This window comes from Synchiropus splendidus, chromosome 19 (genome assembly GCF_027744825.2).
Source record: "Synchiropus splendidus isolate RoL2022-P1 chromosome 19, RoL_Sspl_1.0, whole genome shotgun sequence".
Lineage (NCBI taxonomy): Eukaryota > Metazoa > Chordata > Actinopteri > Syngnathiformes > Callionymidae > Synchiropus > Synchiropus splendidus.
Window position 1 is genome coordinate 14874192 of NC_071352.1, and position 24579 is coordinate 14898770.

At 50.8% G+C, this 24579-nt stretch overlaps 5 protein-coding genes across 7 annotated transcripts; 4 read left to right on the forward strand and 1 right to left on the reverse strand.

Annotated features, from left to right (window-relative positions):
• The first annotated feature begins 384 nt into the window (after nucleotides 1-384).
• Nucleotides 385-3544, forward strand: LOC128750935 (properdin-like). The gene is made up of 11 exons (XM_053851588.1): nucleotides 385-552; nucleotides 1216-1357; nucleotides 1441-1598; nucleotides 1657-1824; nucleotides 1889-2086; nucleotides 2146-2313; nucleotides 2372-2563; nucleotides 2632-2805; nucleotides 2862-3062; nucleotides 3126-3237; nucleotides 3317-3544. Exons 1-11 carry the CDS (start codon nucleotides 477-479, stop codon nucleotides 3441-3443), a joined length of 1716 nt encoding a protein of 571 aa, XP_053707563.1. The 5' UTR covers nucleotides 385-476; the 3' UTR covers nucleotides 3444-3544.
• Nucleotides 3545-3556: 12 nt separating this feature from the next.
• Nucleotides 3557-6178, forward strand: si:dkey-225f5.4 (uncharacterized). The gene is made up of 8 exons (XM_053851611.1): nucleotides 3557-3984; nucleotides 4367-4466; nucleotides 4536-4659; nucleotides 4773-4927; nucleotides 5178-5320; nucleotides 5394-5714; nucleotides 5783-5945; nucleotides 6046-6178. The coding sequence occupies exons 1-8, from the start codon at nucleotides 3752-3754 to the stop codon at nucleotides 6106-6108; spliced, it is 1302 nt and encodes a 433-aa protein (XP_053707586.1). The 5' UTR covers nucleotides 3557-3751; the 3' UTR covers nucleotides 6109-6178.
• A 455-nt stretch (nucleotides 6179-6633) lies between these two features.
• Nucleotides 6634-11300, forward strand: med15 (mediator complex subunit 15). The gene is made up of 18 exons (XM_053851582.1): nucleotides 6634-6811; nucleotides 7182-7269; nucleotides 7330-7381; nucleotides 7457-7480; nucleotides 7567-7731; nucleotides 7862-8100; nucleotides 8252-8482; nucleotides 8576-8653; nucleotides 8727-8825; nucleotides 8888-9003; nucleotides 9076-9203; nucleotides 9267-9398; nucleotides 9710-9773; nucleotides 10305-10371; nucleotides 10457-10611; nucleotides 10682-10848; nucleotides 10926-11024; nucleotides 11090-11300. The coding sequence occupies exons 1-18, from the start codon at nucleotides 6744-6746 to the stop codon at nucleotides 11224-11226; spliced, it is 2109 nt and encodes a 702-aa protein (XP_053707557.1). The 5' UTR covers nucleotides 6634-6743; the 3' UTR covers nucleotides 11227-11300.
• thoc6 (THO complex 6) lies at nucleotides 11300-15427 on the reverse strand. Of its 2 annotated transcripts, none has more exons than XM_053851622.1 (13): nucleotides 13315-15427; nucleotides 12938-13029; nucleotides 12806-12870; nucleotides 12638-12741; nucleotides 12536-12573; nucleotides 12419-12467; nucleotides 12277-12348; nucleotides 12108-12210; nucleotides 11988-12037; nucleotides 11829-11891; nucleotides 11659-11769; nucleotides 11471-11593; nucleotides 11300-11410 (listed from the first exon to the last, which is right to left on the reverse strand). In XM_053851622.1, exons 2-13 carry the CDS (start codon nucleotides 13018-13020, stop codon nucleotides 11330-11332), a joined length of 942 nt encoding a protein of 313 aa, XP_053707597.1. In that variant the 5' UTR covers nucleotides 13021-13029; nucleotides 13315-15427; the 3' UTR covers nucleotides 11300-11329. The 2 variants fall into 2 exon arrangements, with proteins under 2 accessions (XP_053707597.1, XP_053707596.1); XM_053851621.1 differs by having other exon boundaries at nucleotides 13235-15425.
• Nucleotides 14480-24444, forward strand: si:dkey-89b17.4 (zinc finger protein 646). 2 transcript variants are annotated; one of them, XM_053851555.1, is made up of 5 exons: nucleotides 14480-14627; nucleotides 17450-20118; nucleotides 20848-21954; nucleotides 22035-22130; nucleotides 22556-22705. In XM_053851555.1, the coding sequence occupies exons 2-4, from the start codon at nucleotides 17612-17614 to the stop codon at nucleotides 22111-22113; spliced, it is 3693 nt and encodes a 1230-aa protein (XP_053707530.1). In that variant the 5' UTR covers nucleotides 14480-14627; nucleotides 17450-17611; the 3' UTR covers nucleotides 22114-22130; nucleotides 22556-22705. The 2 variants fall into 2 exon arrangements, with proteins under 2 accessions (XP_053707530.1, XP_053707528.1); XM_053851553.1 differs by lacking the exon at nucleotides 22035-22130 and having other exon boundaries at nucleotides 22558-24444.
• Nucleotides 24445-24579: the final 135 nt, after the last annotated feature.

Here is a 24579-nt window from a genome sequence, read left to right on the forward strand (position 1 = left end):
TGACAGAATCATACGAAGCCGGAAATTTTTCTTTATTGTATAATATTAAATCAACAATTAGCATGCGCAGTGATGTAGTCTTAGTTATTATTCAAGTTATTTATAGTGCCATTTTTTCCCACCCATACAGGAGAGAAACGGTGTTAACAAGTTCCAACTTAAGACAGAACACGACATTAATTCGGATATTCCCGGCACTTTCCGCCAGTGCTCGGGCTTTCTCGGCCCTGGGCGCTGCCACTATGTGGAGGCAGAAGTTTGTTTTTAATCATTATCATCAACGGACCCCGCGATTTAAACCTGTTTTTAAAAATAATGCTGTCACGCATCCTCGCTGACCTTTCTGGGTGCGTATCCCTGCCAATGACGTAAACTCCACGAGTATGCGTGAATGCGCGCCTGTGTGTGTATGAGGTCAACAACTTCTGGTGAAACTCAGCGGAGGTCAGTGTATCGGAAACGCTTGAAGGCTCCGTATGTGCGACAGGATGACGGCAGAGATGCGCCTGGTTTTGGTTCTGGTTCAGGTCCTGGTGAGCGTAAAACCTTCAGGTAAGTTTTGAGTTTTTAACGTGAGACCTCGCTGATATGAAAACTTTATCAGTGGTCAGGAGTGGTAGACAGCAGCGCTACCTGGTGGCCGATCTGTCAATCTTCGACCTCGTCTCCTCAAGACTGTTCCGAAGGTCATCACGCCAACGGAAACTTAGATTTACAGTTGTGGTTGCTTGACAGAATCTCTACTTGGATGATCTGGTGATCATCAGCTGCTGACTCTTCCCGCAAGTTGCGGAATGTTTGCATTACACAATCACACCTACTCTCACTACAACTCAGTCAATCCAGCTCTGCTCTTGGTGCTCTGGTTATGTTTCTGAGGGACCTAGGCGCCCACTAAATTCTCACCTGTCCTTTGATGCATCTCCTAACTTCTGACCGCCCTTCTGTGTTCTGTTCTTTCAAGGTTTCTGCCTCAAAATTAAGTTTTTCCTGCTGCAGTTGTGATGCGTTTTGATACCTCTTAGACCACTGTTTGCTGTATATGGTCCAAAACTTTCATATCATGGTTGTTCTTTAATTTTTGCTATTTGTTTATGTTCATCTGCTCAAAGAGCATCTGGCAACATCTGTGTGTGTGTGTGTGTGTGTGTGTGTGTGTGTGTGTGTGTGTGTGTGTGTGTGTGTGTGTGCGTGTGTGTGTGTGTGTGTTTGAAGTGAGTGTGCTCTGTTTCTCTAGTGTCAACAGAACCTCAGGTCAGTGTGATGCCAGGCTGGGTGAGGTGGACAAAGATGACTGTTGTTTGAACATCAACAATGGCTTCCAGCTTTCAGCCCTGGAAGAGTGTCAGTCCTGTGGGTCCGTATAAACAGTATATATATATATATATTCACACACATGAAAACACACCATGAGAGTCTGTGGCTGTGGGTGTGTCTCAGCTATCCCATGTGGACTTCCTGGACTCCTTGGTCGCCATGTAGCGTCCAGTGCGGGGACGGAGTAAGGCAGAGGACACGGACATGTTTCGGTGTCGGCCAGTGTGATGGCCCAAACATCAAGCTGCAGATGGAACCGTGCACGGGAATCTGCTGTGATGGTACAGCCTACACACATCACCCTTCAATCGAGCTCCTAAAACACTTGTGTGTGTGCAGCAAAGGGATGGGGCTCGTGGAACCCCTGGTCACCATGTTCAGTTAGCTGTGGAGTACAGGGAGTCAGGAAGAGAGCGAGGGTCTGTACTGGTCCTCCCCACTGTCACTCGCTCTGCAGTGGTCCGTCAGATGAGAGGGAGCCTTGTCAGCAAAACAAGGCCTGTCCAGGTGAGCTGTGTGTTTGGAAGCTGCAGCTTGCCTGTGTCCCGTCTGACCACTGTCTCTCTCACAGTCCATGGCCGCTGGTCCGAATGGGCCAGTTGGTCTCAGTGTTCTGGCACTTGTATCACCGACAGCATGATCCCAGTCAGACGACGTCATCGTTCCTGCTCTGACCCCGCTCCATCTCCTCACACGGTGCCCCCCGGACAGGACTGTCAAGGAGAAACAGAGCAGGTCCAGCTCTGCACCGAGATCAACAACTGTCCTGGTGAGTCGCTGAACATGGCTCTGATCCTGAAGATGGAAACTCAACAACCTTCACTTCAGTGGACGGCAACTGGGGTGCGTGGTCTCCACCTGGACCCTGCTCAACCACCTGTGAGGAAGGACTACAGCTATCAATCCGACAGTGTGACAGCCCTGCCCCGAAATACGGTGGGAAAGTCTGTGAGGGTCCAACTACCAAGACCATTGTCTGCAAGAACAAATGTCCAGGTAACACACTCACACACGCACAAACAAACGGGACGGTAAAAATGTGTGTTGGTTTCAGTGGATGGCTTTTGGTCTGGATGGTCAAATTGGGGCGAGTGCTCCGCCTCCTGCGTCCCACAAGGGGGTGCTGTGGTCAGGATACGCCACCGCTTCTGCTCTAACCCCGCCCCCTCCACCCACCCACCTGGTAGGAGTTGCCATGGTGACCCCAGAGACGTGCAGCCTTGCCTTAATGTGCCTCCCTGCTCAGGTACTCCTCCTCCCCTCCTGATGTCTGTGTCCACAGCCCCCCCAGTACTCATCTCTCTGTTTCATCAGTGGACGGGGCATGGGGGTCCTGGTCCTCCTTTACGCCTTGTCCAGTTACATGTGGGTTAGGGATTCAGCTGTCATCCAGGGAATGTAAAAACCCTTCCCCCAAACACGGAGGACGACGGTGTCCTGGTGATGCCAGCCGCAGCAGAACCTGCAATACCAAAGTCCCCTGTCCAGGTAGACACCCCTCCATTCACCAAAACAGATTTTGCGACTGACATGTCTCCCTCTAGTGGATGGGCAGTGGTCAGCGTGGTTATCCTGGGGTCCGTGTACATATGCACATGACGAAGACCAGGACATCACATGCTCCACCACTGGTGGCCTGCAGTGGCGGACCCGGAAATGTTTGCACCGGAGTCATGGTGGTTTGGCTTGTAAAGGAGAGGACATGATCCAGAGTCAAGTGTGCTACGATGTCACCGGTTGTGATTGTGAGTGGTGGAGAATCATTTCACACAAACAGACACAAGCTGATATGGTGTGTGATTTTTCAGTGAAGGGGAACTGGGAGGGCTGGGGTTCCTGGACCTCGTGTAGACCCACCTGTGGCCCGAAGTCCACTCGAAAGAGACAGATGATATGTTCCCCTGACTATTCTGAGTATAGGTCAGTGACATCTGTCAGTCATTCATCAGTCAGTACGTGCAGAGGAACATAGACGTTAACTCTTTGTGTGTGTGTCCAGTCCCACCATAGGAATTCAAAATTTGAAAGCAACATTCAGCGGGATACCGAACGCAGACTGTGGGGATCCTCCTAACGGTCAAGAAATCGAGTCACAACCGTGCCTCAACGCCCCACCATGCCCTTGAGCAACACTTGCAGGGTCCATCCTGATCAGGGCCCAATCATCCTGAAGGTCTTGGATCAACTTTTTCAGGATATTCACTTTCAATAAATAGTCATCAACAGAGTTGCTTGTCTGAAATGTCATTAGCCCTTTAAAAGTCATCCATTCCTGCTCAAATACATCCAGTAAACCCGCTTAAAGACACTCACTTATGATAAGAGCAAGTCAATAGGCTCCAAAGTCACGTGATAATTGGTGAACATTGCAACAGAAATCTATAAAGTTTCATCACAAGGACCTTGACGACGATTGACAAGATAAACTTGATAAATGTCGGGAAACAACACATGCGCCGGAGAAGGCGTAAGTCAAACGGATGCTGGAAAGTCGGAGCAGCAGCTCCAGTGGGGCTGGATAACGACAGCGACATCTGCGGACATTCAAACTCCCATGATGCATAGCCAACACTGTTTACGTCATGTGGTGGGAGAGGTGACATCCGATTGGCTCGACCGTCGACGCGCGCGGGTGTATTTGAAAATCAAAATGGCTGCACTCGACGCGTAAGTGTCTTTTCTTTTCAATTGTAACGCGTCGGAATTCGACATTTCGGGTTTTTTTTTTACACGAGCAGTCAGTTTTAGTCTCATTTACTGTCTTTTAAGTGTCAAACTAGGTTCTGGTTACCATCGATATCGACCGTATTTACAGTCGTATGGATGTTATGACGTAAACATAAGAAGTAACTGTCGACGAATAAACATATTTAAAAAAAATAACACAGCAAAGCCGTGAATGAGACGCAATCGCTACATTGATATTTTTTTTTTAAAAACTGTGTTCATGTTGACAATGAGCCTTGTTCTGGAATAAATAAGTTGGATGTGGATATTGCGGATTAACAGCCAGGTTAACTGATGTGTGTTTTCTGTCTATGTGAGTCAGTATCAGTATGTTACAGAGATGTGATCAGTTTCTCTTGAGCAATGGAGTCGCAGAGATGGTGGATGCCAGCAATGCAGGTGGCATGTTGCTCTTTCTCAAGGTTGGTCAGACATCGAAACACATGTATGTGCAGACACATACTAATAAAGTCATGTGTTCATCCATGTAGGACAATTTTCGGGTCAACAAGGTTCTGTGGTGTCAGTTGTTTGCTTTGGACTCCATGATGTCTCTGCTCGACAGTCTGAAATCTGCCCGGGAGCTACTTTCATCATCCTGCCCTGTCATACCAGGTTAAACTCCATCTGCATTTTTTTCTGAAGTACTCTGCCATCTATAGATAACTTGTACTCACCATAGGCAAAAATATTGCTGTAAATTGCTTACCGGTGTGTGTCTGTGCTAGGTGGAGCTCGTGACAGATGGAAGTCTCTCAAACTGGCCTGTGTTAAAAAGACAGAGGAGACAGAGGGTCTCCTGATGGCTCTGTACCAGCAAACAACACGAATGGAGGAGCAGCAACACACTCTCAAACAACTGCTGCAACAACTGAATGCAAAGGTACAAACTCGCAGCCCTCTGTGGCGAATCTGAGTGAATTAATAAAAACTGCCTTCACTGACTGGTGCGACATGAAGATGTGAAGTATTGTTGAGTTGTTTTTGTCAACCTAGTGAAAAGACAGTTCGGACGTTTCTTCTTGTCTATGGTGAATGAGTGACCTGAGAAGTAAATGAAGATTCTGACATAATGATTTCTGGTCTTATTTATCATAATCTCAGTCGCCCATCATTAACATCTTCTCCCACAGAAGGATCTGAGTGAGCAGCTACACGAGTCTCTTCTAAAGACCCGGACTGCTCTGCAGGTGTGTGATGATCAGCTAAAGAAGCTGCAGGAAAAGTCAGAAGTTGTACAAGGTCACATGATGGCTTGGCAGCGACTCAGGAACACGTAAGTGGCGTCTGATCTTAGTTCCTGGTGGAACAGCAACATCATTGATTTCAAATACTTGCTCTCCTTTCAGTCTGCAAGAGCAGGTATCAGCCAGTCAGGAAACGCTGCAGATACAACTGATGTCCGTCAACCAGTCGGAGCACTCTCTGCAGCTGTTGCCCTACTCTACACCTGACTGCAACAGGTCCTCAGACCAGTTGGAGCCACTGAGACTGTCCATCACTTGGAGCCAAGATGACCACTTCCAGCTGCGGGTGGAGAGAAGCGCTGGGCTGCTGGAGGAAGTTCTGACAGGAGGTCACGATGAGCTAAATGCTGCCCTCCTGGAGGTGAAGCAGACTTACCTGAGTCAAGCTGATTTGCTGGCGGAGATCCAGGCACTCCGATCCAGGTGAGCCTCTCATCTGGTCTCAGAACCCCACCACTAAGACATTTAGGCTAAGTGCATGCTTTTCTCAGCTTTGCCATCGACTGGTGTCCGACTCAGCGCCGTCTTGTCTGCCTGATGTCATCTTCCCTGCTTTGCGAACTGTCAGTTGATGAGGGTTACCCTGTTAGTGGCCACGTCCACCTGCTGTCAGTCAGCAGAGATGGCCACCCGGTGGACACAAGTGGACTACAGGTGAGTTGTTGAATTCAAGCTCCAAACTGATGGAGGTTGGCATGGTGTGACCTCCACCTCTTCCTCCTTGTCATCACTGACGTGCGTGTGACTCTTTCAGCCCCTGGATACGCCTCTCTCGCTGACACGGTGGCTGTTGATGCTCAGCAGTCGCCTGGCCTGATCGCAGCTCCTTCACCGCATGGATCTAATTGATATTGTCTTATTGTCTCTAATTAATATTGTCTCGCTTGTTCTATTTACAATAAACTTTTCTTTGTAAAATAAAAGTAAAAAAAAAAAACGTCTGGATCTGTTCACCAGACTACAAATCATGACTCTGCAAGTGTGGAGCAGAATGCACCTTGAAAAAGTCCCCCAGTCGAATTTGCAAAAACGACCTCATCAGCATGGGACAAGCGGAACTTATTGACCCTACGTACATGGCGAAAACGTTTGACCGGAAGTGAGTTGAACTGAGGACCATCGAACCATGCTCAGACGTTGATCCACTTTGGTGGGAGAGTGACGGCCTGGACTTTATCTCATTCATTTTGACAATTTGTGTGCAGTCACAATTTCAACTTTAGCCTTTCGAAACTCTCACCACGTCCCCTGCCAACCAGAAAACGAGGGTACAACTCGATAGCAAATGAAATAATACGCAACGTGAACTAAAGCGTCATTTCCGCTGCAGGACCAGTACCCGGTTCCGCCAGGCAGCGGCGGTATTTGTAAACAAACATCCGCCATTTCGCTGGGCGCTGGAGGAGTTCGGTAAAAACACAAAGTCTAGTTTCTTAAAGGTTCGGTTCTGAAATGGAGGTACCGGGAGCTGATAGCGACTGGCGGAGTCCGCAGTTCCGACAGAAGGTCGTCGCACAGATGTGAGAAGTATTTGATGTAGTTATTGTGTTGTAGCAGTGTAGCTTCTGCAGCTAAGCTAAACACCGCAGGTGTTAGCTTTCGCGGCTAGGCTAACGTTTTGATTTGGTCAGATTGATTGAATCAATGCGTTGCAAACCAAGTTATCAGACGCGGAGCAAAGATATATTGACTGTTATAAGCAAATGTCAAATGTTAAACTGTTCGTCTTTTAACCTGACTGAGTCGGTATGGTTCCACGGTTCAGCCAGTAAAGCGTCCTGTTGAGCTCGCGAATGATTCTCGAGTAACTTAGAAAAGTGAGGGTGTCAGATAAAATGATCAAATGTTCACTTAAACCTCCCGATTTCGGGATCTTCTTTGTCAAACCAGTGAAGAAGCCATGAGGAAGGCTGGGACCCCGCACACGAAATCCAGTACAGAGATGGAGAACCACGTCTACATGAAAGCCAAGTCCAGAGTGAGTGACTGACCTCGGTGGCTTGAGAGGGAGGTGACTGACTTCATTATGTTTTTCCAGGAGGAATATTTATCTCTGGTGGCAAGACTCATCATCCACTTTAGAGACATCCGTGAGTTATAGCTTGAGTTTTCATCTGTTTTGACATGTCATCCGATGTTTAATGGGTCTCTACCTGTCCCTGCAGACAAGAAGCCGCTCAGTGGTCCAGGTCAGTGTGTGTTCCTTGTCTGTGCTCAGGTGACTGAAGCGTTGCATGTGTGAGGCTGATAACCTGGTCTGTCCCTCTTCTGCTAGATCCAATGAATGCCCTGACTAACCTGACTGGGGTCGGGGGGGGCCCAGGCGCCATCGGCATGGGGCCTCGCCCCACCGGTGCTCCTGTGGGAGGTATGGGGGCCATGGGTCCAATGCAGATAGGCCAGCATGCCATGGCTGGGGTATCTGGAAACCCGCAAGCCAGTGAGTGTTTTTTTCTCGCTGTGGGTTTTCTGCTGTTTTCACGCCCTACTGACTGCAGCTGCTTGAGCATGTTAAGTGTTTCAGTTACTATACAGCTGTTGGTTGAGCATTTAACCTATTTTCTCTCCAGTCGGGGGTCAGATGCCCATGCAGCAAATGGTCCCGCAGCAGTCCATCCAGTTCCAGCATTTCCAGCAGCAGCAACAGCAGCAGCAATTCCAACAACAGATGAGAGCACAACAACAACAGCAGCAGATGCAGCAGCATCACCCCAACCAGCAGCTGCAGAACCAGCAACTGCAGAACCAACAGCTGCAGAACCAGCAGCTGCAGAACCAACAACTGCAGAACCAGCAGCAACAGAACCAGGTACAAGAATTCTGAAGATCCTGCCCACCATTCTTGGAATAGATGCATCTATGTTAAAGCATTTCCAGATATAGTGTTTGCCTCATGAGGACTGGTCAATGCGGATTATTTGGAAACTCTGTCTGATGGTGATCATGTTGGGTCTCTACAGATGCATCAGTCCAGGCTGCAACAGCAGCAGATGGTCCAGCTCCAGCTGCAGCAGCAGCAGCAGCAACAGCAGCAGCAGCAGCAACAGTCTCTCCAGCACCTGGTCCAGCAGCAACAGTCTGGTCAGATGCCTCCTCACTCTCAGCAGCAGCAGCAGCAAATGACGGCTGCGCCTCATGTTCCCATACTTTCCCTCAGTCAGCAGCAACAGCAGCAGCACCTCAACCTGCAGGTGCCTCCTCTTCTCTTCTGCTCCTTCATTTCGCCATCATGTTGTGGTTGGAATGACGTGTGTGTGTGTGTGTGTGTGTGTGTGTGTTTACAGGCTCAGGCCCGGGCAGCGCTACAGCAGCAGCAGCAACAGCAGGCTGCCCAGCTCAGTGCAGCTGCAGGTCCTGGACAGGTGAGCATGTTCAGCCACACTCTCCTGGCTGATCAAGACACAATGACCACGTGCTGTTCTCTTCATCTGTCAGATGGTGCGCCATGTGCATGTTTCTGCCCGGATGCCCCGCCCCACCATGCCGAACACTGGCGCCACGTCCGCACCGGGGGCTCCAGCCATCCCCCAGCAGGTACGACCAGTCATTATTGCTGACTCTGCAAAGCGGCCACTCTCAATCAGTCATGACCGCAGGTGCAACAGCAGCACCAAATGATGTCATCGCCCTCGCCGGTGCAGACCACGCCCTCGATGCCGCCACCCCCCCAACCGTCTCCGCAGCCTCCAGGCTCGCAGCCTAACTCAGTCAGGTAGTTAGGTCGACCGTAATGAAGGGCCGCCTTCTCTTCAACCAGGTGAACACTGTTGTGTTGTTCCCACAGCTCTGGCCCCGCCCCCTCGCCAGGAGGCTTCCAGCCGAGCCCGTCCCCTCAGCCCGCACAGAGCCCCATCACCGCCCGGACCCCGCAGAACTATGGCGTGCCCTCCCCAGGCCCGCTCAACACACCCGGTAAGCCGCTGGTGGTCTCCTCCAGAGGGGTTCACCGCAGCCTGAACCCTACGTTCTGTGCAGGAAATCCCGGATCAGTGCTGAGCCCCTCGGGCTCGTCCCTGGAGGACCAACAATACATGGAGAAACTCAAACAGCTTTCCAAGTACATCGAGCCTCTGAGCCGCATGATCAACAAGATCGACAAGAACGAAGGTGTGTGTGTTTGTACATGTGTTAATATTCTTGTGGGGACCAATCTTTGACAAGACACATTTTGCTTTGTGTGGACATTTTGGCAGGTCCACGTCAAGTTTTGAGGGTGAAAACGTCACAATAACTTGGTCATTAATACTGGGTTCCAGTTTGGTTCTGAGTCCTGGTTCAGGTTCGCCATGTGTTATGGATGGTTAAGTTAAGGGAGAGGCTGGGGAAAGTGTTATGTCAATGAGAGCTCCCCATAAGGATAGAGATACAAGTATGTATGTGTGTGGGATTTTGTCATTAATATGTGTGTATGTTTTCAGATAGGAAGAAAGATCTGAGCAAGATGAAGAGCCTTCTAAACATTCTGACAGATCCAAATATCAGGTAACTTTTTGTTTTTTTTGAGTAACGTATTTGTGTTGCTTCTATTTTTTTTTCGGGGGTGGGGTGGGGTGAGGTGAGGTGAAGCTTGGGTTCCCAAATGTTTTTGAAAATGTCTTGAATATCGAGTCACAGAATTCAGTGTGTTTTTAACATGAGTAAAACGTGCGGAACAGAGTAGCAGCAATCGGGTGACATCTGTCACACGTTGCTTTGAGACTGATAGTTTAGATTTTGACCAGTGAAGGCTCTGTACTGTCTATATTGGACAACCATATGTTGCGACTATTTTAATAGTATGAAATGCATTGTGGGTCACCTCATCCATTTCTCGTGTTAAAGAGGGCATCACGACTAGGCTTCACAGAGTCAAGTGTTGTTCAGTGGGTGTGTTGCACTCGCAGTGTTGGCCCATGGGTCAAAGGTGGAGTCTATTCATTCCTGCTGCTATAGGTGTAATGAAGTTTGAGGTTGAGTTTGAAATTATACTAGTTGCAATGGGCGTAAACTCACTTCTGTTCTCCGTCGTGTCAGGTGTCCTCTGAAGACTCTGCAGAAGTGTGAGATTGCTCTGGAGAAGTTGAAAAACGACATGGCAGTGGTGGGTGCACCTCCTCTGCTCTCCAGCAGGGGTCGCTTGATTTGAGAGTGACTGGTCACCATGGTAACGCTGGCTCTCTCCGCAGCCCACCCCTCCTCCCCTGCCGGTACCCAAGCAGCAGTACCTCTGTCAGCCGCTGTTGGACGCCGTCATGGCCAACATCCGCTCTCCGGTCTTCAACCACTCACTCTTCAGGACCTTCTCGCCTGCCATGAGCGCCATTCACGGGCCGCCAATCACGTAATGACCACACACACACCCACACCCGGACACACACGCTGGACCGTGTTAATGTGGGGTTTGCTTTCAGCGGTCCCAGTGTCACAGGCCGAAAGAGGAAACTGGAGGAAGACGAGCGTCAGACGATTCCTAACGTGCTGCAGGGGGAAGTGGCGCGTCTGGACGTCAAGTTCCTGGTCAACCTGGACCCGTCGCACTGCAGCAACACTGGAGCAGTGCATCTGCTGTGCAAGTTAGGTGGGTCCAGAAATGGTTTCTATCCTGGGTGAGACTGAGCGGTCGCACAGATGGAGAACCGCATCCGTGTGTTTCAGATGACCGGGATCTGCCCAGCGTCCCTCCACTGCAGCTCAGCATCCCGGCTGACTACCCAGACCAGAGTCCCCACTGGAACCACGAGACGGATGACTACAGTGAGTCGCCTGCGGTGCCCTTGACCTCATGACCTCACGGTCACCTGACCTCTCATGTGCTGCAGGTGCAAACGGTTTCCTGCAGACAGTTCATGACAACATGGCGTCCAAACTGCTGCAGCTGCCCAACAAGCACTCGCTGACTGAGGTCCTGAACACCTGGGTCCGCAGCGTGAGACAGGCATGTCTGTCGGCTGCCTGAGGCTACGCCCCACTCCCCGTTTGTACGTTTGATGTATTGTCAGTTAAATAAAAGACTTGAAGTAAAAAAAAAAAGCTTTTATTGTGGTGAGGCCATTGACAAGTCAGAAAGACAGGGAAAAGGCTCTGTACGAGGGGTTGGTGAAGACATCGATGTGGCTGCTGCTCCCAGCGACGGTCAGCACCTGTGGACACACCGACATTTCAGCAGCGAGCCCAGACACCAGCAGGTAGCACCAGCTTACCTGCAGCTCGGTGCTGTTCAGCTCCAGCGTGTTGAGACTCTGCGGTGTCACCGGAATCTGGGCTTTAACCTCGCTGCCAAGCAGGCAGTGAGACACGTAGGCGCCGTCGCCCACTGCCAGAATCTAAGAGGGGGACCAGAGAACTGTCAATCACCAACAGCAGCGGCAGCGACGAGCGGAACACTCACCATGTCCTGGTGGAAGGCAGCACGCCGCTGACAGCCAGGGAGGTCGAACACAGACGTGGGAGACATGGAGCGGAGGTGCCACACCGACAGGGACGGACCCCCGCCACACACCTGAGGACGACACGGACACTGCTGCTGACTGGTCCAACAACACAGGCTCCTTCACTCACCATCCAGTCACAGTCGCTCGTCAGACAGCTGATCCACTTTCCGAACTGTGGCCGCGCACAACTCTGGGAAACAGGAAGTCAGACTGTCCATATGAAGCCCCAAATGTGTTGTGAGGATCAGATTTGATCTCCAGAGCGGCACTCGCCATGTGAACTCACCTCATACTTGTGAGCCTCGACGACGTGGACGCTCTGGTTGGTTCGCATGTCTGAAAATGATCATATGACACTGAAGCAGGATGACGGGCCAACAAACGGTCTCCATGGCAACAGACAAACCCCAGATTCTGACACTGCCATCCTCACTCCCGGACAGCAGCTGGGCCTCCTGCGGCCGCACGTTCAGGCAGTGGACGTAGTCAGCGTGGCCCTGCAGGACCGACTGAGAAGTGCAGACGGCAGCTTAGAAGACCCAGGTCTGGCCAGGGAGCCGCCCAGAAGTACTGACCTTGAAAGAGCCTCGTTGCATGTCCAGCACGTGGATGTTGTTGTCCCCACCTCCAACCACCAACGTGTCGTCCTGGCAACAAGTTTCATTGTGAGTCTGCGCCATATAAGGAAACCTTTGCTGCTGAGAACGCAGGTCTCACTCGAGGGTAGATGACCATGGCATTGATTTCTGGAATCTCCAAGCTCGACCTGAACACAGTGGTGTCCCAGAGCGTTTAAAAAGGCATGAATGCATGTAGACAGTGCGTCGGTCTCACTTGTAGTCAGGTCTCTTGGTCCAAACAGGCTTCACCGTCTGCACAGACACAGCAGAATGTTTGTGGTGCAGGACTTTAGGAGGCTGCACCGGAGGTCGGTACCTTTTTGATGAGCTCGCTCCAGGTCCATGCTCGGATCTCTCCGTTTCCAGAACTCAGCAGCTGCGACTCCGTGGAGAGAAGACAGTAGACCGGTCCATCGTGGGCTAGGACAGGCCATTTCCAGTTTACATCACTGTACAATAGTCAACACACAGACTGAGGACTCACCCGAGAAGGTGAGAAACGGTTTCAGGTTCGACTCAGTCGCTTCAGGACTCAGAGCTGCGGAGAGACTGAGAGGAGACAGAAACGGTTCATGATGGCTGTGGCCGCGTCCGTCATCACCTCCGTCATCTTCACCTGAATATTGCGATCTCTCCGTAGTTGTTTCCCGCAGCAAGGAATTTTCCACACGGTGAGAAGCTCTGAGAGAAGATGGACATGTGCAGGTGCTGCAGACAGAGGACAACCAAGACTGGAGGAGAACTGTGTCCGTGAATCAGCGCGATACCTCTCATAGAAACACAGGCAGCCCGGCCAGCTCGACCAGCCACACACGGAACTCAAAGACGCCCCGCTTAAACCGCTCACACGTAAGAAGACAGTATCAAAGTCCCGCGGTTCTGACACTGAGTTTGATTCTGACGCGAGTGTTACCTCTACTGGTCCCATTATGAGCTCAGGTCCCGCAACGAGCAACCGCGGCTCTGATCCGAAATACTGGGAGGAAGTTTCACCTGTCACTTCCGGCTGGCTTTGGCCTCTGACGCGACAGCGTCGCCCAGTGGAGGCAAGGGAGAACTGCTCAACACTTGTGACCTCACACAGATATTTCTCCTTTTGCATGTCTCTGATGATGATCCGGGGAGATTCCTGGCCACGTACCCAAACTGTGTTCTGTCTGGAAGAGGCTCTGTTTTTTCACCAAACTGTTCTTGGATGGATGAGAGTAGTTGCTCTCGGTAGATGTTTCGATACCATTCATTGTTCATGACTGCGTTCTGAGGCTAAATAGTGCGTGACTCCAGTCCCTCCGCTGAGAAGTAACCCCACACATGAATGGCCTCACTGTTGTCAGGACACAGAACCGATGGTAATGTCAGTCTGTCCCAGAGTTTTCCCATCAGCTCCTGGTCCAACACAGAGGCACACGGACTGATAGACTGAGACTACCCATGTCATATCTAAGACTGAGCGCCACATGAGGTCTTTCTTCCTGTAGCAAGTAATCCCGGTAAAATTTACGTGATTTTTTTTTTTAATTTTTCATTTTTTTTTCATCTCAATCTCTTTTAAGCACTATGTACATAGCCTTCCTATTTTGCATTTTATATTTTACACTTCATATTTATATTTTTGTTGTTTACAGAGCATGTTAAGTTACAAATTAAATTTCCCTCGGGATTAATAAAGTTTTCCGATTCTGATTCCTGGACAGAAGTGGTTTATTTTCTGCCCTTCTTGATTCTCCTTCTCAACGAATGACCCCAGTTTTTTATGATCATTTTCAAGGCAAAGAGAGGTTTTGCAATTCATCTGATCGCTCGTCCTACCAGTCTGGAATACATGCAAATCATAAAAATGAGGCACTTCATGTTTTTTTTTTTTTTTTTTAACTTGTTTTGTCTAAAAGTGACACTGATTAATTTAGGTGGTTCCGGTGGGTTTCAGTGAAGCGGAGAAAACGAGCGATGGTGATTGAGTCCACTTGCTGTCTGACACCAGAACCTCAGTTCTGGTTGGAATAATTCAAGAGCACTTTAGGACCAGGACTCCATCCACCTGGCAACATGAAAATGAAATGGTGCGTCTTCGGGGAAAATGTGTTTATACAGTATAGGCAGTGGTGGTGACGCGTGAGGCTGCGCGCACCGCGCCGCAGCTGCGGCAGCGGCAGCGGCAGGAAGCGTGTTGTCGGAGCGGCGGAGCAGCCAAAAGTGGGTTGTTGATCATCGGCCGAACAATCAGCATGTCTAATCCGTGAAAGTGGCGCGCCTGCACCGTCCGGCTGTGCAGCCATCACCCTCTGGGCACAGAGGCCGATCGGAGGGTGAGTCTATAGCGCAAGATCACGCTAAATGTTTTTTTTTCCATCCACGGGGCCGCGGACGGTCCGCGGTGTGTTCGTCGATCTTTGTGTAGCTGCGGGCTAACCCGGGGCGGCTAGCTTCCCATTTCCCGTCCCACTGCTGGACCGCCACTTCACTGTAATGACTTTACTGTGGAAAACAAGGAATAAATGTCTTGCGCTCTGTTGTTTGTTTTCGTGTTTTTTTTACTCGGGCTATCCCCTTTTCTGTCATCGCGGGGGGTGGTGCTAACCGCTAACGTTAGCATTAGCTCCCCGTTTTCTCAAACACAAGACCAATAATGCATGAATGAAAACGCTATCGTGTTGTGATGCAGGTTTACGGGTCTGGTTTAAAGCCCCGGAACATTTTGTGATGTGTGCGTTCAGCAGGGCGAGTGTTTGGGGGTGAACGCGAGGCTAGTTAGCGGAAAATGGCCATTTTCCGACGGCGAGTGAAAGTGTCTGGTGGTCACCCGGTCCGCTGACACCCGTCCGGTCCCCCCGTGAGGCTCTGCTGGAGTTTTATTGCCGAGGCTTCGTCGTAGGCTCGTCCCTCTGCTGCTGCCGGGCTGGAGTGTCACTGCGCTCAGGTGTGACGGGGGACCCATCGGTGTTGGAAGATGCAGCTTTGTCCCGGTGGATCCCCCTGAGGGGAGACGGGCCAAGGTCAGGAGCCCGGCCCCGATGACCGTGCTCGGGTCTAGCCACTGCTGACTTTGAATAATCAGAATCGTCCACGCAAATATTTGAATTCAATAGATATGTGAACGTCTTAAAATATTTATTCCTTTAAAGATCGGTCTTCCTCCTGTCAGCCGGTACTCGGAGGAATTTCAACATTACAGCATAACGGATTAAAGGCAAGCAACTGAGGGCCAAAACGCAAAGATGATTTTTGTGACTAAGCACCAAATAAGGGCAAAATAAAAAATGAAAAAGTTGACTCTCCCCTGCAAACCATGCTCCAAAGCGCAGTGAAAAGTGACAAAAGATATTGACATTTGTCGACTATTGTTTAACACACACCACTGTGTCGAAACAATCTGAAGACTCCAGGTGCTTCACTGAACAGCTGAGTGTCAAGTCTGATTGAAGCAGGAAGGAAAGACCTGTGGTGTCATGGGTGTAATGATCTTCAACAGACTGAGCTGCTCCGTGGTGTTTATGTCTTGTGAAGAAGGTGGGAAAGGGTCTTCCACATGAATGAGAGCTTTGCCATCATCCCCCGTCTCCCAGTGTTAGTGATGCTGCTGCACACCACGGACACTCAGACCTTAGTCTCTTGAGGAGGAACAATCTCCTCAGGCCTTTCTTATATAGAATGTGCATGATGTTGTTGGGTGATATTATGGAGCACGGTGGTCCATTGCTTGTCTGTGGTTGGCCAGTTGAAGTCGGCGACAGGTCATGGTTCATTTCTGATCAATGATGTGGGTCAATTGTATTCTGCTGAGGTTGGCTTTAATCATTGAGCTCCCATGTGTTTTTTTTTAAATAAGCAGGGACTTGTTCCATATCAGTTAACTTGGTGCCGTCACTTGTCCTGACAACTGGTCCGGTATCATGGACTATAGCTCAGGGATCTGTAGCGTGGTTCTGAAGTTAGGGATCCTGTGGTTCTGACTGGAATGCAGTGTGACGCTCACACCTTCCAAAGGGCTTCAATCCGCATCACGTTTCTCTGAGGTGTCAATATTTTATTCGGAGTGGCTTCTGTTGCTGTATGAATTATTGACCCGACTAGAGCCGGGCGATGTGCTGGTATCGCCAGTATTACCGGTATTGAGACTTGGATATGAAGCCCGGGCAATGTGGACAGTTTTCAGTTTTCGCTCCTTACATGCATGTGCTAGCTTCTATGACGCATCGACACAATTAAAAAACATGGCCGACTCAATGGACCACAGGGTAGGGAGCTCATTCTGAAGAAAAACAAACCCAACAATTTTGCAGCCTCAAAACCTCCAGCCACTCAGGCTATATCAAAATAATGCTCTAAAGCTAACATCTGTTTGCTACGTTGTACACACATGGTTCGGATGTGCACCCCATCCATATGTAGATCAACATTTATTACTTAGATTTTTTTTCAATAATTTCAATGCATCACCTGTTTGACGCAGACACAGTTTATGTTTCCATGATCACTGATTGTGCTGCTGCTCTGGTTATTGGCGACGAAGCATCGCCTGCTCCTTTTACCTTCAGGAAAGGCAACAGGTTGTGTGGCATTTTGTTGTTAAAATATTGTATTGTTTTCTGTCAGAAGTCTCCGTTCATCTAAAATATGTCGGGATATGAATCTTAGGACCATAATGAAACGATGAAAATAATGAAATGTTTTATTCTTTAATCAGAGATGGAGGCAGCACAGTAGTGCCATGAATTGGTTTATGAATGAAACCCATTGAAGACCAATCTTGTTTAAACACTTTCTTGACGCTCTTTTGTGAACTTTGCATGAGTTAAACAGAGCCAGTGGATCTCTCGCTCGCTGGGTAGCAGCAAGGTTTCGAATAATGAGGTTACCTGGTTGATCCAACCAGTAACAAATGCTTGATGCAGTGAAACAGACTGGCTGTTCCTGAGCTACTTCCTCCTCGCTGACTTCTATGTTTTACTGTATTCTGATTATATTTACATAGTTGTTGTATTAATTTTAACAATGGTACAAGTTTCCAGCTCCATTTCTGCAACTTCAGCCAGTGGCAGAAAGCTTTAGAGAACCAGACTCAGATGTGTTTGTGACACTCGGCACGCCAAGCACGTTGGTCAAGTTTCTTCTCTTTTTCTGTCCGCAGTACATCCTCCTCGGCTGGTGTGGCCCATCTTTCACCTTCTCATGGTGGGCCTTAATTTGACGGGCGGTTCTTCAGTAGAAAACAACCAAGGCACCCCCATGACACCTCACCTCTCAGTTGTTGTGAACTGTGATTCCCAGCCCAAGTCTCAGCCCGAGTACTATGGCAATGCATGATATGAGTCGAGCAAAGGGAGTCCCCTGTAAACAGTGTGATATGGTCTGTCCAAGTACTCCAAGTCTACTAGAGCACATGAAAGCACACTACCAGCAGGAAGACAGCGGAAGATTCGAGTGCGAACAGTGTGGGCGGATCTACAAGCACGCAGCCAGCCTTGCCAATCACAAGAAATCTCACGAGGTGGGTTCATTCCAGTGTCCAGTTTGTACCCGCACACTTCCAAATGCAGTCGCTCTGAAGAACCACCTACGTATCCATACTCTGTCCCCCAGTAGTGCCCACCCAGAGGAGGAGACTGAGGAAGTACCAGAAGAGGGCGCCACCGACGAGAGGGACTTCAGTCTCACGCAGGACCATGCTGAGGGGTTCGGACGCCCTCATTTGAATAACAGCGTATTACAAGACCATCAGTCGGTTGACACTGCAAAGAAAAACTCCCAAGGATCAGACGACTCGTGGGACAGACCTTTTAAGTGTGACCTGTGTGACCGAACCTACCGCCACCACGGTAGCCTGGTAAATCACAAGAAGTGTCACCAGCAAGGGACTTTTAAGTGTTCTGTCTGTTCAAAACAGTTCAGCAACCTGGCGTCACTCAACAGCCACGAGAGAACCCACTCAAAGTTCAAGGCGCCTGGAGCCTCCATGGTGAGCAGTGGTGGCGGCAACACACAGTCGGCTCCAGCAAACGACGCCACCTCATGTTTCTGCCACCTCTGCCAAATTGCACTGCCCAGCAAGGCGGAATTCCAGGACCACATCCTCCTTCACAACTCTGCATCGCCTTCTCTGGGGCTTCCTCGCAGCTTCCCTGGCATCATGCCTCATAATCTGAGCACTGTTCGATCTCCCACCTACACCCCAACCCTGGGTGACCCCCTGCCTCTCCCGCCATTGTCCAGTGACAAGAGAGGTCCATATGACCCAATCATGGGCCCAGCTGTCAACAACCCCATCTACACATGCGCGTATTGTGGGGCTGGGCACCCGGATCTCGAGAGCTTGAAGGTCCACTACCTGACTCATGACCCTCATCCTGCAGCTCATAGCCAAGAAAATTCAATCCTTAACTCGGACTCACTCAGCACTGGTTCCCAGGGTTCTGTGTCGTCCCCCTCTGGTGGGCGTGTACAGCAAACCAACTCTCCAGATGACGGGGAGAGGCGCTTTAAGTGTGGAGAATGTGGCAAAAGTTACAGGCACGCTGGCAGCCTGGTGAACCACAAACGCTGCCACCAGACAGGCCACTTCCAGTGCACCATTTGCTGCAAGCAGTACCCACACCTTGCCGCACTGCACAGCCATCTTCGTAGCCACAAGGGACGCCACGGCAACTCCTCAATGAATGAGAGTAATGATTGGCTCTCACCAGAACCTTTGACTATGGACTCCCAGCAGAACTATGTGCAAGAAGGCAATGGTGCTGCAACACCCATCTCTCTGCAAGGAAATATGGGCGACTCTCACTTTAGTCAAGATGGAGGCCACAGCAGTGGGTTGGATTCCCTTGAGTTCCATGATCGTTTCGACGGCAGCTCGCTTTCCCAGAGCAATTCGGCTCATCGGCAGGCTGACCGACACATGTGTGCCGACTGTGGTGAGATGTACTCTGACGTGTCTGGGATAAAGTCCCACTTGTGCCCTCGCCGGGGGCAACAGCAGGGAAACATGTCCAATGGATTCATAGGAAACATGAACTACCACGGCTCTGGCCCTTCCCCTCTTCCGGCAAGCAATTCCAGCAGTCTGAAAGAGGGCACCAGCCCGCGGCAGTTTTCTCAGAGTGGAGCCAAGAGGATGGGCAGCAGCAACGACAAGGAAGAGGATGATGGGGAGGTTTACCAGTGCTCTGTTTGTGGCAACCACTATGCCAGCCTTCGAGCGCTCCGTAGCCATCTGCGCAGTCATGCCAATAACCCCACCGCACCAGGACCCTCCAACCAGGGACAGGAGTGGCGGATCATCTGCTCGACATGTGGACAGAGCTTCTCCAGGAAACAAGACCTTCTGAATCACCAGTTGGTCCATGGACCACAGAGACAGGATGGCCAGCAGAGCATCAGCGGTGCCTCGACGAACGGCAGTGATAAGGTGGATGGACGGAGCCACATCTGCGTGGACTGCGGGATGTTCTTTGCTGACCGTCACCACCTGGTCACTCACTTGTGTCCTGGCAAGAACCGAGCAGAATCGGTGGGCAAACAGAACCTGAATGGCTCCAAAGGCATGTCCGCCGGAGACGGTGTCATTGGGGGCATTGGTGGAGGAAGCCGTGATCTAAGTGGAGATTCGCGGAGGCAAATGGTGGACCAGAGTGACAAACCACACAAGTGTGACCAGTGTGGCCGAGGCTATCGACACCCCTGCTCCCTCCTCAACCACAAGAAGTCCCACAAGACTGGTGTGTTCCGCTGCCTTGTATGTCAGAAGCGTTACTACAACCTTCTGGCCCTCAAGAATCACCAGAGGACCCACTTTGACCTGAAACGGTAAGCCTCTCCTTTTCTTATCCCTTCTGGTTCCATTTGTTGCCGTTTTAACTGGCATTTTCTCAGGTCTGGGCCGTAATAGCCAAAAAAAGATTCTCCTTAACGTTCTGTCACTGCGAAAAGATATAATGTAATAACTAGCAAAGTACCAGGTGCTGAGATGACTGATGAGAATGAAGAGAATGTGTTTTACAATTGTGCACAAAGAGCATCTTAAATGACTGTAGAGTCAGTTCTGCAATCCTCAGTTGAGGCAGTGATGTGGTTTCTCGTTCAAGTCCTTGCCTTAGTCATGCTGCTGATTTGTTGCTGTTAGACATGAGAAAAGATTTGCAGTAATCCATTCATAGTGTGAGAAATATATTTTTCTTCTTTGTCCGATGATAGTTTCTTTTTAGATATTTGTCCGTGGTGGAATCCTCAATTGACTGTCCAGTGTTGAGATTCTGGACTTCTCTGCTGGACTGAGTGGAAGTGGAAGTGCTCCATAATTTTGTGATGAGACAAATGGGTGAATGTCACCAGGTATCAGAGAGACAGAGGGAGGGGGGGGTAAAAAATGTCTTGTGTTTTTGTATGACTTGTATGAGTCTTGGTGTACGATGGTGGTAGCTAGCTGCTACGTTCTGTCATAATTCAGCACAGTTTTCCCTGGCCAGAAGTCTCTTGTGACCCAGGCTGCCCACATAGCCCGGTCAACCGGACTGACCTGCTTGGGTTTTTCTGCAGGCACAAATGTGAAGAATGTGGAAAAGCCTTCAAGATCCAGAAACAACTGATCAACCATCTGCGGCTGCACGAGGAACACCGTGCCAAAGGTCTTGTCCGGACCGGCGCTAATGGCGCACGCTTCCAGCAGCCCGGCCCGTCGCAAATGCAAACCATGAGGGGAGAGTCCTCAAAGGGTCCAATGATGGGCGTCAAGTACCAGCAAGGGTTCAAGAAACCCTACTCTTCTGCTGGCACATCCAGACCGCAGAAGTTTGACCCGGCGGAATCCGGCCGGCGACCCTTTGCCTGTGAGGAATGTGGAAAGACGTACCGTCATGCTGGCAGCCTGGCCAACCATAAGAACCTGCACAAAATAGGTGAGTACCACTGCAATGTGTGCAACTCCACCTACCCCAACCGGCTGGCCATGAAGAACCATCTGCGGCTGCACTTTGCCCAAAAGAAGCACAACTGCCAAGAGTGCGGGAAGGGCTTCCGCACGCAGCGCCAGCTTGCCACTCACACCACAGCTGGCCTCTGCAAGGGGCCTCAGGGTCCCGGGGCCCAGATGGACTTCGAGTGCGACGGTTGCTGTGAAGGCTTCGCGACAGCAGATGAACTGGCCGGCCATGACTGCCCTGCACAGCATCTGCCGTCGTCCTCAACCACCAGCAGCTCCACCACCATTAACATGGAGCGGAGCTCAGTGGACCTGGACTCAGATGAGCGTCCCTACGCCTGCGATCTCTGCAGCTGTGCCTACAAACATGCTAGCTCGCTCTTGAACCACAAACACACACACAAGACTGGAAACTTCCGCTGTAACTTCTGCGATAAACCGTACACCAACTACATGGCGCTGCGCAACCACATGCGCATCCACACGCAGCGTAAGAAGCACATATGCCACACCTGCGGCAAAGCCTTCCGCCTCGCCCGATTCCTACGAAACCACCAGAAGGTGCACGAAGAGGGTGCCACACCCTTCGGCTGCCCCACCTGTGGGAAGAGCTTCCAGGGCAGGTCTGGCTTGGCCCGCCACCGCTGTGGGGAAAATCAGGTGGGCATGGAGGTGAGGAGAAAAACTCCAGTTGGTCCAGTAGAGGGCGATGAGTGTCGGTACACGTGAGTCCACTCCCTTTATTTTTCTTCTTTTGGACAATGTCAAACTGGAGGAGATCAATTTAGTCTCATGTCTATTCCAGGTATATGATCTCCAATCCGGCTTCCTTGGGACCATACGCGTGCCGGAATTCGGATTTTTCTGAAGTTTGGACAAATTGAATTAGTGGCGAGATCAGATAAGTCCTCCCTGTTTGCTTCCCGTCCGCCCGCATTACACTCACACACACACACGCTCGCACGCACGCACGCACGCACGCACGCACGCACGCACGCACGCACGCACGCACAGGATGTGTCATGTTTGTTGTTCCTCCATTGTTTGTCCAGGTCAGGGGTGGTTCAGTACCCGTCACCTGCTGCGCTGCACACCTGGATAACACCCTCAACTCTCTTGAACTCAGTTGAAGATGTGACCGGTGTGTGCAGTGTCAGTCAGTAGGAGATACGCCCCCTGCTGATTTTAAATGTCTTCAACTTGAGCCGGATTCAAGATCATATACCTGTACCAGATGAAAAGTCCTGATACTGAGCGGAATCTGATCCCGGTGTGGTCTGCTCCTCAGGTGTTAACGTTGCTTCCCTCTTGCTGTCGCCTCTGCACAGGTGTGACCAGTGCGGTCGCTCCTATCGCCACGCCAGCTCCCTTCTCAACCACAAGAACACACACACTGTCGGCATCTACCACTGCGCCGTGTGCCTCAAGACCTACTCCAACCTGCTCGCCCTCAAGAACCACCGTCGGATTCACTCAGAGACGCGGCGCCACAGGTGCCACGACTGCGGGAAGGCCTTCCGTGTGGCATCACAGCTGTACAACCATCGGCGGGTGCACCAGAAGCAGCAGGAGCTGACGTGCCGCTCCTGCCAGCGCTCGTTTCCCACACAAGCGAGCTTCAGACTTCACATGGAAATCAGCCACGGCGAGGCCCCGCAGCCCCGCCAGCCCAGAGACCTGCAGGCCCGGCCAGGGAGCTCCCACGAGCTGGGCTGGGGCTCAGGCTTGGACCTCACTTTGATGCAGGAGCAGGGACTCCAGCCTGGAGATTTGGTCAAAGGAGGGCGCGAGGCAGTGGTGAAGTCCCACGTGTGCGACCAGTGCGGCCGGACCTACCGCCACGCCAGCTCCCTGCTCAACCACAAGAACAGCCACAAGACCGGCACGTTCTTCTGCAGCACCTGTCAGAAGGAGTTCCCCAACCTGATGTCCCTGAAGAACCACCGTCGCATCCATACAGAGCCGAAACGCTACCAGTGTCCCGAATGTGGGAAGTCCTTCCGGGTCTCCACGCAGCTGATCTGCCATCGCCGCATCCATACCAAAGAGAAGCCCTTCACCTGCCCGCAGTGCGACAAGCGCTTCTCCTCGCGATCCAACCTGCGTCACCACATGAAGGTGCACTGGAGCGGCTCCGCCAGGCCCCCAGCAGTCAGTATGGCTGGACCTACCTTTCTTAGCATGTCAGGCGGACCTTTTGTATGAGAGCAACATCAGGAACAGGGCAGGACAGAGGCTAAACTACCCTGCTCACCCATGAACCTGAGTCAATAGAACTTTAACCGGTCATGGAGTAAGCTACGAAAGTCAGGCGTAGACTTTGACAGCCACATGAACTCGGCGCTTCTGCAGTGTTCCAGACCCAGGTTCTTGTGCGGGACCTGATGATGGCTGTGTCGCCTTCACTCACATCAGTACTGTCGTGGCCTTCGCCATGTCTGTTATCTTTTATTTAACTTTCACAGTGAGTGTGTGTCACACATACAGACTCGGCTGCAGCTTCTTTCAAAGTTTACATTTCAAACCTCGTCCCTCGAGACCTGATGGACCTTAGTGACTCTCACAGACACTCGCACAACACAGTGTTCCTGAAAATTGGAAATGCTCGGGGTCGACAGCAAAATGATGTATGAGAGTTCCGCCAGCGTGTTGTTCCACTTCAGACCTCCACCTGCCAGACAGCCAGGGCTCAGTGTCCGGCCTCCTGGTGCAGCTAGACTGACTGACTGCCGAGTGTGTACATGTGATCTGCCGCTCCTCAGATGATGTCATCACATGTAAATGGTTTGGTCTGTATCCTATCCTCTTCCTGTTTTGGAAGAGAGCAATCGTCCTCATCCTAGAAAAGACTGTCGTCATGGCGACGTGTAGGTGTGTTGATGTCGCCCCCCCCCTCCACGTGACCCCCTGATGGCGCGCCCGACCCCTCTGTCCCCCTCTAGTTACCTCTTCTATTTATTTAACGTTCTTCTCGTGACTTTGTCCATATCCGAGCGACTTTATCGGCGTGCAGTGATGTCACGTAGCAGTCATGTGATCTAGAACGTGTCGAGCTCTGACTCCGCCCCCTCTGCATTTCAAGTAGCTTTTAGAGAAAAAAAGTGTAACAACAGTTTGTTTGCGTCCTGTAACGCTGCTCACTTTTATAAACTCTGTTTTGATAATTTGTTTCTAAACTTGATCATTTAACCTGAAAATAAACAGCTGATGCTCCACTCAGACTTTTGATTCCTGTCCTGCCGCCCGCCTGCGCCAGGTTTGTGTCTGGATTGACCTGGACTTAGCATGCGCAGCAACATTTTTTTCCCCCAGTGAATTTTGGTTCTGACCCGTAGCTGTCCTGTGAGTCC

Coding starts and splice junctions, on each gene's coding strand:
- LOC128750935 (XM_053851588.1), top strand. CDS start 477: ATGTGCGACAGGATGACGGCAGAGATGCGCCTGGTTTTGGTTCTGGTT. Junction 1,825..1,888: donor GCAAAACAAGGCCTGTCCAG/GTGAGCTGTGTG, acceptor TCTCTCTCACAG/TCCATGGCCGCTGGTCCGAA. Junction 2,087..2,145: donor CGAGATCAACAACTGTCCTG/GTGAGTCGCTGA, acceptor CCTTCACTTCAG/TGGACGGCAACTGGGGTGCG.
- si:dkey-225f5.4 (XM_053851611.1), top strand. CDS start 3,752: ATGTCGGGAAACAACACATGCGCCGGAGAAGGCGTAAGTCAAACGGAT. Junction 4,467..4,535: donor GCATGTTGCTCTTTCTCAAG/GTTGGTCAGACA, acceptor TCATCCATGTAG/GACAATTTTCGGGTCAACAA. Junction 5,946..6,045: donor TGGACACAAGTGGACTACAG/GTGAGTTGTTGA, acceptor TGACTCTTTCAG/CCCCTGGATACGCCTCTCTC.
- med15 (XM_053851582.1), top strand. CDS start 6,744: ATGGAGGTACCGGGAGCTGATAGCGACTGGCGGAGTCCGCAGTTCCGA. Junction 8,101..8,251: donor ACCAGCAGCAACAGAACCAG/GTACAAGAATTC, acceptor GGGTCTCTACAG/ATGCATCAGTCCAGGCTGCA. Junction 9,004..9,075: donor TCGCAGCCTAACTCAGTCAG/GTAGTTAGGTCG, acceptor TTGTTCCCACAG/CTCTGGCCCCGCCCCCTCGC.
- thoc6 (XM_053851621.1), bottom strand. CDS start 13,423: ATGCAAAAGGAGAAATATCTGTGTGAGGTCACAAGTGTTGAGCAGTTC. Junction 12,211..12,276: donor TGCAACGAGGCTCTTTCAAG/GTCAGTACTTCT, acceptor TGCACTTCTCAG/TCGGTCCTGCAGGGCCACGC. Junction 12,038..12,107: donor TGGCAGTGTCAGAATCTGGG/GTTTGTCTGTTG, acceptor GATCATTTTCAG/ACATGCGAACCAACCAGAGC.
- si:dkey-89b17.4 (XM_053851553.1), top strand. CDS start 17,612: ATGGCAATGCATGATATGAGTCGAGCAAAGGGAGTCCCCTGTAAACAG. Junction 20,119..20,847: donor ACCCACTTTGACCTGAAACG/GTAAGCCTCTCC, acceptor GTTTTTCTGCAG/GCACAAATGTGAAGAATGTG. Junction 21,955..22,557: donor GGCGATGAGTGTCGGTACAC/GTGAGTCCACTC, acceptor GCCTCTGCACAG/GTGTGACCAGTGCGGTCGCT.